At 35.5% G+C, this 14117-nt stretch overlaps 1 protein-coding gene across 1 annotated transcript; it reads left to right on the top strand.

The window, feature by feature from the left end:
- Window positions 1-1532: 1532 nt before the first annotated feature.
- On the top strand, window positions 1533-11333 carry LOC106876071 (zinc finger protein 260). The gene is made up of 2 exons (XM_014924476.2): window positions 1533-1932; window positions 6572-11333. Exon 2 carries the CDS (start codon window positions 6737-6739, stop codon window positions 8657-8659), a length of 1923 nt encoding a protein of 640 aa, XP_014779962.1. The 5' UTR covers window positions 1533-1932; window positions 6572-6736; the 3' UTR covers window positions 8660-11333.
- The last annotated feature ends 2784 nt before the right edge of the window (window positions 11334-14117 follow it).

Genomic DNA, 14117 nt, shown 5'->3' with positions numbered 1-14117 from the left:
AATTTCACTTGCCTTAACAGGTCTTCGCAAGCAGGGTTTTGTGTCCAAAGAAGGAAAGGTACACATAAATGGGCTGGCTACACCCCTTGTAAAGGCCACAGGTTATGGTCTCACTTGTCTTGGTCACTAGTCATTGCCTCGGTGAGGCCTAATGTTCAAAGGTTGTGCTTCACCACCTCATCCCAGGTTTTCCTGGGTCTACCTCTTCCACAGGTACCCTCAACCGCTAGGCTGTGGCACTTTTTCACACAGCTATCTTCATCCATTTTCGCTGAATGAGCGTACCAGATGGGTGCAAACTCTGTTTTGTCTTCTTAATAAAGAGTAGGGAGGAGAGATTTCACTATTTGGGTGAGAGTATCAGTCAGTTTGAGAACTACAGCATTTGTCATTAGATGTCTCAGGGTTACTGCTTTCTGCAGTCTGTTGTGTATTTTTTTTACTCAAATATTTGACATAGCAATACAAATAACCTCATGTTAGAACTCAATATACATTTGCTTCAGTATCAAACATTAATTTCATTTTAGAATCTCTGAGGAAGCCATAAGGTAATGTATAAACACTCACCTCTGAGTGCACTGCATCCTATAGCAGAAACAGCTGTAAGCTAATGAAGTTGATTCCATAATTATTGTTCTTTTATCATTTATTCAATTACATATATGTGTGTGTGTGTGTGCATGTGTATTCAATTGTTTTCTGAAATAAACATACACCTCGTTTTAATAGCTCTAAGGAAACTATAAGATGTACAAGCACTGGACTCTTAGTGCACTGCTTCCTACAACTGTACGCAAATGAAATTGATTATGTAATTCCTGTTCCCTTGTCATTCAGTAGCAAATATGTATATAACTGTATATACGTGTGTATGTAACACGAGAAGCCTATATATGCAAATACAAGGTTTCTCCCTCCTCCAGTGAAACTCACAGTTTACATTACTGTATGTGAAAAATAAACGGAGTGGCTGTGTGATAAGTAGCTTGCTTACCAACCACATGGTTCCGGGTTCAGTCTCACTACGTGGCATCTTGGGCAAGTGTCTTCTACTATAGTCTTAAGCCAACCAAAGCCTTGTGAGTGGATTTGGTAGGCGGAAACTGAAAGGAGCCCGTCGTATATATGTGTGTGGGTGTGTCTGTGTTTATCCCCCTAGCATTGCTTGACAGCCGATGCTGGTGTGTTTATGTCCCCGTCACCTAGCGGTTTGGCACAAGAGACCGATAGAATAAGTACTAGGCTTAGAAAGAATAAGTCCCGGGGTCAATTTGCTCGACTAAAGGCGGTGCTCCAGCATGGCCGCAGTCAAATGACTGAAACAAGTAAAAGAGTAAAGAGAGTTTTATTGCAGATCTTAAGACAACGGAAAAAATAAAATAAACCAAAATTGCAAAACTTTAGGCAGTATTTCGGTATAAGTACATGACGTCAGCCAGAAATGCGTGTATTTGACTGTTCAGCTCTATCAAGCAGATGAAAGACAATGTCATACATCCACTCATGACGTCATAGATTTTTACCGAAAGTTTGCCAAAAATCATTAACTTGATCATTTATCAAAGTTTTTCTTTGACTTTTTTCCTGGGTTCATGTATCCCATTGCCACTGCTAGGAGTCAACCTGTGCTCATTTAAGCCATTTTATCAAAACAACTTCCATTTATAGTAATTTTGCGATGAAGCACGGATTTTACCATTATCGCCTTCTTTAACTGTACATATAAGAATTCCTTTGTTTAACATATTTTACATATTTTTAGTGAATAGTCAGCTACGAAAGTAAGGCTGGTGGTGTTAGTAAATTAGTTATGTATATCACTTAGTTTGTTCTTCCCATCAACGTTTATTCTGTTTCTGTCCAATGTCTTCATTTTCCTACAACAGTCACATCTACACCAACAATGAACGAGAAAGATATTACAAAACAGTAAGTTGTTGTACAAATATATCTCTACGATCTTTAAGGTTATTGTGTCTGTGATTCCTTCATAAGTTGCTTGTCTTCAGAAGAAAAAAAAAATTATATTTTATCTCAACATTTCGTCTGTTCTGACACAAAATTATAATTATGAAAATTTCAATTTAGTTGAAAATATAATTTCCTTATTGCTCGTTAATTTTATAATTTCAGGCGATCTTTCGTTGTCTTGTTGTAGTTTTACAATATCAGTGACTTTATGCGACTGAAATGTCATTTTCCTAATTGCTAGTTAACCTCATTGTTAATTGTGCAAACATTATTGGTTTGTTTAACCCTAGGTAAATGCTAATCTAGGAGATTTATGATAACAGATATTCCAGTCATGATCATCGCAGTTTTAATTCAGTCATAGTATATGTAGGACTACATTAACCTATGTATCATTGTATATTTCAGACAGTGGGAGGGGTGAGTTTCGCTGCTATTTTTAGTAGTCTGCAACCACAGAGGGACTTCCTCATTGGCTCAAACGCTTGGTTAAATTATGTGCAGGACTGTGACATTGAAGAAGGAGATAATGGTGCTGCTTCCGGTCTTCATTTGTTATTGTTTAACTCTGTATACGTAAATTTATGCTCGAATGCATTACAACTGTGACCATCCCATCTTTCTGTAGATCTGTCATTACGTTATGTTATGTAATTTCTTCAAGATAATAGAGTGTTATTTGAGGGACACTTTTGCTATTGTTTATTAGCCCCATGTCAGCCCCGACTGAGCAGACGTAAAATAAAGGCTTTCCAGCTATTATATATATATATTTTATTTTATTTTTTGCAGTATTATCCAAAGTACTGCCGTTTTTAAGGCGGTAAGGTATTATTTGAGAGAGATTTGACTGCTATTATTTTCAGTTCAAGCAACCCACCTTGCAGCTTCTTAGTTGACCTGGCAGTACAATGGTATTTTCAGAAATTATTTTGTAGTTGTTGTTGAGCTCCTAGTTAACAGAATGGTTGGAAGCTTCCCAGCCGTAACTTCCCCATCCTATTTCTAAATATATAAAAAAAAAAGTTTAGTCAACGATCACATTATTTTCAGCATGTCCTTTTATTTCTTAAGATAGTAATTTGTGATCTGAGCGAGATTTGACTGCTATATCTGTCAACCTGAACGACCATGTAGAACCTCCCCCTCCTTATTTTGTTTATCATTTGGTATAATTATTTCCGTAAAGAAACAGAAACAAGTCTACAGACTATGCATTTGGTTCATCGTGGATTACCCTAGCTCTATTTGGGCTCCCAATTTCCCCTTAAACCACGAAGATCACAAAATAAAGCATTTTGCAACATCGCAGGTTGTGTACACATGCGATGCGCATAGACCATCAACAGTCAAAAGAAAAATACTTGTAACTTGAAGCGTTTGATGGATGTGTTGGATATTTAGGTTGTGTTATTCTCATCTAAAACCAAGTTACCATCTTAACTTTTCAATTAATCTGCTGGTGATGTTGGCTGCTGTTTCCAGATCACCTCGACATGTGAAGAGTACAAAAAACCGAGACCGTATTTACAACACTACTATGTACTCCCCAAAACACTGTATCTCTTTCCTATTCAATTTCGACTAACATAAAAGAAAATTGTCAGCAGCACCTCTCATGTTCTGACTGTTAACCTTGCCTGTCTCTGCCATGGTCACTTCTAGAATGTATAGGCATTTAGAAATAGTCGGAGCAGTGAAGCTAGTATTCCAGGCGGCAGTATTGTATCTCATATAATTATCCTCAGTATCCTAGAATGTGCATTGAGGCTTTTAGCTATATGTGTGCATGGTATACCTGGAACACTAGAATATTGTCACATGTAATTTACATATAAAAAGGTTGTTGTTAGTATGCCAGTAGAAAGTCTGTTCAATTATTTGGTAGTGTTTGATGTAAAGAACTTGGTATTTGGTAATATTTTTGGCTTTAAGGGACTAGACTACTCTGTCTTTGAATTTACTATCTTCATTGGGTTGTGATTATCTTGCAATAATCGCTATATGGAGGAGATTGGGGGAATGTAGAATTATCCCTTTGCAGACAGATGTAGTACTGACAGTCTGTGCTGTGCACTGGTATTAGACCATTCAGTAACTACATATTTTTTATACAAGGCATTTTACAGTGTGTTTACAGATTCTTTGCAGTGTGGTATATTTGAAAACACAGTTCCATACAGAACAAGACATCTCACTGCTCACACACAATGTTTCGATGTGGTCAATACCACTACCCATCTGCAAGGGGTTAATATTCTGACCTTCAAAACGAGACACAGTCACCATTACAGCAGGTTTTTATATCTATAACCCACATATTTCCTGACCACTCAATCAACTCTTTGCAATCAGTGTCTGTGTGAGGAACAGCTTTCTGAGTAACTCAACCAGGCATGAACAAACTTTCTTCAAGAAGTGGGCTCACCATCAGGTGAGCCACTCAACTAATAGAATTCAAGGTGATTTTTCATTAAACATGCCATTCAGAAAGTCCTGCAGACTGAACTAGGCTTTCAGTGAAGTAGAGTTCAACCTACCTGTACAGTGTACCTGATTACTCAGCAGGAACAATAACCTCCTTATTTGAATACTTCGAACATTGAACAATACTCTGAATACCTTGTGGTCATTGAACGTACTGCAAACAGTGAACATATTGTGGGCACTGAATACCACTGGCTCCCAACCTTTTCACTACCGAGGACCCTTTTTATTTCAATGAGTTTTCCCATGGACCTCTTTTTATATGCTTATCCTTATGTGTCTATATATATATATATATAAATTGTAAATCCAAAAAATAACAACAAAAACACAAAGGATTCTGCGGTACACGTGTTTCAAGCTTTATATCAGTGTATAATCGACAATACAAAGCTATCTTCAGCCGCAAAAGTATTTCTCTCCCAAGAAATTATATCACATCGGCGTTAAAGGAGGAAGAAAGGTGCGATATAAGAGGTGAATTTCCTTTCGGTATTTTGCATTGTATATATATAAAAATATATAGTTTTAGCGAAAAGAACCAAGGTTCATGAACTCATCGATGAAAATCCACTTAATAAATTGATTTTAATTGAGTTTTTACATGTAATTTTGAATTCTTATCCCTATATATATATATATATATATATATATATATATATATGTATGTATGTATGTATGAAGTTTTGAATTTTGTTCACAGACCCCAGTATTACCTTTGCAGACTACAGGTTGGGAACCACTGCACTAGATGGTGAACGTAATGCAGTCAGTCAACACTAAACATTGGTCATACTGTAGACATTGAGAATACTACACTCAGTGGCATGAGTGGAGATAAAGCTATTCATAGAATTCCTCATGGCAAGATCACTGATAGTTTAGTAACTGTTTCATCTCACTATCTTGAAAGTTGAACAGAGATTTTCTTAAGTGTAGGCATGGCTGTGTGGTAAGAAGTTTGCTTCTTGTTTCAGGTTCAGTCCCACTTTAACCCTGGGATGAATCAAAACTTTATCAGTGTATATAGTAGACAAAAACTGAAAGAAGCCCACTGTATACATATATATATATATATATATAGGATAATAAAATGAATGATTTATACCTGGTAGCTTACTGGTAAAGCATGGTCACTTTCACGGGGATCGTTTTGTATATGGCAAATACAAGATGGAAGATGGAATATACGAGAATTTATTGATCATGACAATTGTTTCGACACATCTAGCATCGATCCCTCACAGGTGAGACACTCAACAGCTAGTTCAGGAGCATTCGGCAACAGTGCAGATGTATCTCATCAGGTGATAAATAGACACAACTCATTAAAATAACAGTTCCACAATGTAACTTCCTGTTTTGTAGAAAGAAAGGCAGCTAGACAGAGGAAATATCTTCATAGAAGATCACAGATGGAAAAAAGAGAAACGAGCACGCAATAAAGTTATTTTAACAAGTTGTGTCTATTTATCACCTGATGAGATACACCTGCACTGTTGGATGCTCCTGAACCAGTTGTTGAGTGTCCCACCCTTGAGAGATCGCTGCTAGATGTATCAAAATAGTTCATCATCATCATCATCGTTTAACGTCTGCTTTCCATGCTAGCATGGGTTGGATGATTTGACTGAGGACTGGTGAAACCGGATGGCAACACCAGGCTTCAATCTAATTTGGCAGAGTTTCTACAGCTGGATGCCCTTCCTAACACCAACCACTCAGAGAGTCGTGATTAATAAATTCTTGTATATTCCATCTTCCATTTTCATTTGCCATATATATATATGGATGCATATTATTATGTGTGCGTTTTTGTCTGTCCCTCACCAACCAGTGATGGTTTCTTTATAACTCCATAATTTAACAGTTCAGCCAAAGATATTGGAGTCAGTTTGTTCAACTAAACCCTTCAAGGCAGTGCCCTAGCATGGCTGCAGTCCAGTGAATGAAACAAAGTTAAAAGAAAAATTAGAAAACAATTTGGTGACATTTTTGAGCACACTGCTAACAAGAATAATACATTTTGTCTCTTAAAATTGACTTGACTGCATGACAGATATACTAAGAATGTTCATGGTTCTTATGTTATGTTGCTATATTATTTCAGGAAATTTCTCACCAAAGATTCATAAAAGAATTCATAAAGAAGGGTATGAAAAACAGAAGAATGACATTTTCAAGAAGACATGTGACTTTTGTTTATTAACCATGAAGTAATTTGTAAAATTTTAAAACAGGAATTACATTGGTATTTGATAAACCAACAGACATTATGGCGGAGACAGTAAGTAAACGTCAAGATGATAATGAAACAAAATCTGAACATAAAGAGACACGATTACGTTTAACAAAGAAATTCTATACGTGTAGTATATGTTTACTCATATTCTCTGATGCTGACAGCTTGACTAATCACAAGAATATCCACAATGAGAAAAAACCATATCACTGTGACATCTGTGGTAAAACCTTCTCAGACAATTCCAAATTAACTCGCCATAAATGTACATATTCAATAGAGAAACCATTCCATTGTGATGTCTGTAGTAAAAGATATTCTCGCAATGACAATTTGAAACGTCACAAACGAATACACTCAGGAATAAAACCAAGCCGCTGTGACGTTTGTGGTAAGACATTCTACTCAAGTGAAAGTTTTGCATCCCATAAACGTATTCATACAGAAGAGAAACCTTACCGTTGTAATATCTGTGGTGAGTTATTTTCTGAAACTAAAGCATTATCTGTTCATAAACGTGTTCATGTCAATGAGAAGCCATACCAGTGTGATGTGTGTGGCAAATCATTCTCTCAAAATGGATATTTAACTTATCATAAACTTATTCACACTGGGGAGAAACCATACCAGTGTGATATCTGTACTAAAACATTCTCTCGGAATGATTATTTGAAACGTCATCTACGTATTCATACTGGGGTAAAACCATATGAATGTGATGTCTGTGGTAAAAGATTCTCTGGAAGTGGACATCTGACATGTCATAAGCGAATACACACAGGTAAGAAACCATACCAATGTGATGTCTGTGGTAAATCATTCTCAACAAGTGGAAATTTAACTTCTCATAAACGTATTCATTCAGATGAGAAACCATACCAGTGTGAAGTCTGTCACAAATCATTTTCTCAAAGTGGACATTTAAGTAATCATCGAAATATTCACACAGGTGAGAAACCATATCACTGTGATGTCTGTGGCAAAGCATTCTCTATAAGTGGAGATTTATCTCGTCACAAACGTATTCACACTATTGAGAAACCTTTCCAGTGTGATGTCTGTGGTAAAAAGTTCACTGTAATTGAAAATTTAACCTCTCATAAAAATATTCACTCAGATAAACCACACCCGTGTGATATCTGTGGTAAAATATTTTCGCGGAAGAGATATTTAATTAGGCATAAACATATTCACTCAGGGGAAAAACCATACCGCTGTGATATATGTGGTAAAGCATTTACTCGAAATGGGTATTTAACTTCTCACAAACTTATTCATTCAGGAGAGAAACCATATCAGTGTGAGATCTGTAGCAAAACATTCTCTCGCAATGATTATTTGAGATGTCACAAACGTATTCATACAGGGGAAAAACCTTATGAGTGTGATGTTTGTGGTAAAGCATTCTCTCAAAGTGGAGATTTAACTCGTCACAAACATATTCACTCAGGTGAAAAACCATACCAGTGTGATGTATGTGGTAAAAAGTTTGCACGGGGGAGATATTTAATTAAGCACAAACATATCCACACTGCAAATTCTTATCATTGTGATACCTCTGGTAAAGACTTTGCAGGAGGTGAAAATTCAACTGATGATCATTTTTATGCTGGGGAAAAACTACACCAATGTGATGTCTGTGGGAAAATATTTGCACAGAAGAGATATTTAATCAGACACAAACATATTCATTCAGGTGAGAAACCATACCACTGTGACACATGTGGTAAAGCATTTTCTCGCAATGAGTATTTGACTCTTCACAAACGTATTCACACAAGAGAAAAATCCTATCAGTGTGACATCTGCAATAAAGCATTCTCTGCAAATATCATTTTAACCATTCATAAACGCATTCACACAGGGGAAAAACCATACCATTGCGAAGTCTGTGGTAAAACATTTTCACATAAAACAACTTTGAATATTCACCAGCATGTTCATGCAGTAGAATAATCATTCTATGTTAAGTACTGGAATTTGATCATTAACATCTGTTGCAACATGTTAGCTGTCCTTTTTGCAGTATATTAAGGAAGTAACTTTTATCTCTTCTGAAAAACATCGCCTAAACTAAAAATATTGTTAACCAATTGTGACATTATGTAGCATGCTTATAGACCAGATTAGTTAATTGCATGCAAAAGTATTTTAATCTTGCTTTAAAGCGAACATACAGGTCTAATTTTTAAATGTTCATAGTTTTAACTGAGTTGGGCATTATCCACCTAATATGCTGTCTGCCTTAACAACACCACCTTCAACAAGTAGTTATTTTGAATGCTGGCCAACACATCCTTCATGCAACTAATGCCTGTAATCAACATGAACATAAAAATTTGTATCCACTGCAGCAACACCTCTGAAATGCAGAAAAGCAAAGTGTCTTTGTGCATCACACAGCCTGCAAGCTCTCTCACTTCCTGACTTTTATGATCCCTTGCCAAAATGTTCTCTACTAACCCTAACCCTAACCCTAACCCTAACCATTCCACAAACAAGACAGCTTATGTTAGCAGTTCATCCACTTTGTCATTTGTTCTTTGCTTCAATTCCACACTGCACATGCTCTACTAAACTCTCTCAATCTCTCCTTCCCAATGTCACCAATTTCATCCAAACCACATGAATTCAATCATCACGTGCGAAAATCTCCTGAATCACTTCAGCCGAACAAGACAACTTTTAACTTTCTTTTAATCACACTTAATCTGTGTACTCCTGAGTTATAACCAGTCAGTCTGTACCTACTAGAATCTAGAATCTATTCCGATTTAATAAAGTGTCTCATATTCTTCGAAATGGGTAATTTCCCTGACTGCCAATATATCACTCCTTCCAGCTTTTCAAAGATGATGATTAAATACAATATAATTTCTGTGGATGCAAATAAACTGGAGTCTTGCTCTCACATAACTCTAGTGCAAGCAAAATTGTGGCATTTGAAATCAGCAAATCTTTTGCCCATGTTTAGTATGAGAACCAAGTTACGTTGCCCAAGTATGGTCTCCATCTGTCTTTCATTTTTGGATTCCTGTGGACAGTTGCAACATGTGCAGATTCACACTCCATAAACTCTGGTGTATTCAAGGTGTGGTTATGTCAATCAAACCTCTCTTCCGGTACATTACTTACAAATTTACTGTCACTTACAAATAAACACACAATGTCTTCTGCAGACAGTTCCACTCTTCACTCCTCTGTTCAGCAACATAGATGTACATGCTAAAAACCACATCTCGATCATATACTACCTCCATGAACAAGCCTCTTGAAAGCAACTTTCAATGTGTTTATATGACAGCACAAAGGCACAAGTCAAAGAAACAAGCCCTCTAACACAAACCTATCAAAGTTGATACAAATGCTAGACTCGCAATTTTTGATGATCTCTCAGCGACCTCCTTTTTCTAAACATTTCACTCAGCCTCAGAACTACAACCCATTGGAGGCCCATATAACATCAGTCTGCAGATGAATGAACATCAACAGCCTCACCTATCTGGAAGGGCATGACAAACTAACAAAAGTACAGTACTACACAGTCTCCTTGTAGTCAAACAGAGTAATCACTATAGGTTTTCAGAATTAGTCATCAAATGCTGTAGCTTTGACAAGTATAAAACTAGATAGCATGTTTGTATGTAAAGACCAAAACTGAGACTCAGCTTGACTGAACACATTTGCCCAATGTTTTCAGACAGACATGAACTTGAGAAATCTTTAGCCAAATCATTTTAATGGAAAACTGAATATATTCTGGTGTATTTAACTTTTCTCATACCATATTGTCTGTTGTAAACATTTGGTAAGCTCCACTGTGATGTATACAGTATAACATTCTCACATGGACTTATTAAAATATTTATACGGGTGATATTTATGATTAAAATATTCTCTTTGTGTTTTAGCTAGTTCCAGCTATATATATTGGTGCAGTTGTGAAATTCTATCACTGTTATAACCTTGGAAAAGGTTTTTTTTTTTTTTTTTTTTTTTTTTTGCAATGAAAGAAGTTATCACATGAAACCTGTAGAAACTATGCTATATTAGAATGTATAGTAATTCTTAGAAATTCTGTGAAAGTAATTGTTATAATGTTATTGTGACATTTTAGTAGAATTATTTCAGAGAAAATTATTTCCCCAATCATGACTTTTTAGAGTAGACTTATATCATTTGATATTCTACACTCGTTGAGAAACTCTTCAGAAAAATATTCAAAATTTCATAAATGTAACTTTTCCACTTTCTGATTGTAAACTCTTGTGCTATTGTGGTGTAAATTATTATTATATTTTATATAAGTGTGTAAACCTGTCTATCAAATTATTAATTGAAAATGTGTTGTTGCATTTTCAGTTTAATTTATTTTGAATTAATTTTGCTAATTAGTCTGCTTATAGATATAGAGCTGTCACAATTTTTTCATTATTTAATTGCCATCAAAAGTATGTGTATTAGGAAACAAATGATTTTTTTTTTGTCGTGTATTGTCATTCTAAATCTTGTCTCATGAAATTTATTATCTTTAAAAATCTGAAGTGCCAAAGAATAAGAATAAATTAAAAATATAAAGTGTAAAGAATAAATAAAATGTATGAAATTATTTGAAAATACAATGAATATATATCAATGTTTGTTTCATTTTGTAAACCATGACTTTCATTTGTTCAAATTTTTAACTATCTGAATGATATAACCAGCTGGATTTTCTTCAGTTTGACCCTGAATGAAGTAGTAATTTATGTATTGTAGGTAACACAAATCGTTTTTTTCTAGATGGCATTTCACCAGAAATATCTCCTGTCAAACTAAAGAATAACTATATTGAATAATTTAAGACATGCCTTGATCCATGAAACTGTTTTGAACAACAATGTTACCCAATTCTCTAGCATGGCCTATTTAGAGTGGATAAGATAAAGAGATAATGTAATGAAAGGTTGAATATTGTTAAAAATAGGCTGACCAACAAAAATGAGAAATATAATATTGTATAATATTTGGTATAAACACAAGCAATGAGTGAATTTGGCTGACAGAAACTGAGAAACCCCTGTGTGTGTGTGAGCTTGACTTAGCATATTAATAATGAACATGTCACTGTTATATAAATGGTGTTATTTGTTTGCAAACATCCATGAAAAAAAATGTCTGAACTAGGGTAAAAAATATTACCTTGTTCAGATATATGACAGTTGATGATAAGAAGAGCATCAGGCCATAGAAAATTTGTTTAAACAAGTTTTGTCTGACCCATGTATGGAAAAGTAGACATTAAAATGACAACAATGATGATTCCACTATACTATTGTAAAAATCAATATTGCAAAGCATTTCATCAATCTCATCAACAGCAGATTCCACCAATTGTTAACAAGAAAAACAAAATTGCACTACAGCTGCTTGAAATAAAAGACCTTCAAGGAAAATTATTGTAAAGAGATAACGACCAAAGTATAATACCATGCTGATGTCACCAGTAACTATATAAGCATATAGCTACATAGCATTCACACCACACACATTCAACAGCTTATTTCATTTCATCATCTATTTCTGAAAGACATGACCAGCACTTTCAAAGTACATTTTGAAATCAAGACAGAGAAACCAGCAACATTACATGGGCAGTATTAAATAGGGCACCATCATTTAAAACTGGATCAAAATTCTGTGACCTTCAATGAAAATTATTTGGTTGACAGAAACTGAGAAGCCCCTGTGTGTGTGAGTTAGACTTAGCATATTAATAATAAACACATGTCACTGTTATATAAATGGTTTTATTATTTGCCATTTTACTCCAATCCTAAAGAAAATAGGCTAATTTCAACCTGTGGGCACATGCTGAAATTCTTAAAAAATAATAATAATAATAATGAAATTATTGTATACAGTGCTCAGGTGCACTACAACTTGTCAAAAGTACATATAAAGCATATGCAGTATTGTACGAATGTCTGGAAGGTGAACAGTGTATGAGTCAGATACATGCCTACGTGTGTATGGAGGGAAGAAAATCAGGTGTAGTGTTGGCGAATCTCAGGAAGCATGGAAGTTTTGAAGGATGCAGTCCTCCGACAACTAACAACTGATGCTGGTAGTTTGTTCCATACTTCAGCAACTCTTAGCATAAAAAAGTGTTTCCGAAAGTCATGGGAGCTGTGCTGTTTTCTGACTTTGTAAACATGTCCACAGGTGTTAGACAGGTGGAATTTGAAAAGGTGCTCAGAGTTGTTGTTAGTAAGATGGTTGATAATTTTATAGGCGTCTGCCAAGTCAGCTGCCAGACGTTGGAGTTTCAATGTATCCATACCCAGGGAAGTAAGGCGTTCAGAATATGGCAAATGCCTGATGGAGGGTATTCTCTTGGTTGCACGTCGCTGAACGGTTTCCAGACAATATCCTGGGCAAGATAGGGGTTCCAGACCGGAGACACAAATTCCAGGTGAGGCCGCACCATAGCTATATAAAGCCTCAGATAGATAGCCGGAGAGCGGCTCACAAAGGACTTGGTAAGTGATGCCAAGACACCCTCAGCCTTCTTGGCAATTTTAAACTTAAAAATCTGACCTTGATGTTTAATAAATGATCAATGGTGTCATCAGCCAGTATTGTGACCACTCAAAACATAATGAATAGAATTTACACCATTAAACAGTTGTTCTAAACCCATTGAAGTGTACCAAGATGTGATAGAACAAAAACATGGTTCAGATATGTTAATTTTATTTAATTTATGCATGAAAAAACATCTATATATATGTTTATAAGAGTGTATGTAGGCAATCTCTTTTTAATTGTCTCTCCACTCTATATCACAAGCACAAACTTTATCCTTAATAATATTAGACTTTCACTCTGATCTCCCCTTAGTAGCTAAATACCTTTTCCCCAAATTATAGTGAGATATGGCCCCTCAGCTATAACCAAAGTAACTTGTCAAGGAAATTAGGCATGCATACAAAATGTTTTCTACTGTAATTTCACAGATATATGGATTTTATCAGCTGCAAGAGGATTAACTCTGAATGTAAATTGATACAGTATAGAGTGAACTCTTTAATCCTAGAATACAAACTCTGTAGAGCTGGTGGAATGGTACAAGACCTGCTATTAAGTAGCAATAGGAAGTGATGCCTTGACTTTATAGCATGATCTGACTTAATGAAAAACATTCTAAAAGTTAGTTGGTGTTTGAGAAAACAAATATGGAATGGGTAAATGAAGTACTTGAAATATGATGGTTTCATGGAGTCATGTGAAACAAAGATTGGCAGTATCCATACAGTGCTTCCTCTGGAGGTGTGTTTCCAGATAAATTTGCAATGTCATACCTGGATGGTATTGATCTTAAGAAAGATAACAGAGCAGAAAGGGGTAAATTGCAGAGAACATTTCAGGAATA

Source organism: Octopus bimaculoides, chromosome 7 (assembly GCF_001194135.2).
Source record: "Octopus bimaculoides isolate UCB-OBI-ISO-001 chromosome 7, ASM119413v2, whole genome shotgun sequence".
In the NCBI taxonomy this organism is placed as follows: domain Eukaryota; kingdom Metazoa; phylum Mollusca; class Cephalopoda; order Octopoda; family Octopodidae; genus Octopus; species Octopus bimaculoides.
This window is presented reverse-complemented; position numbering and strand designations above follow the sequence as displayed.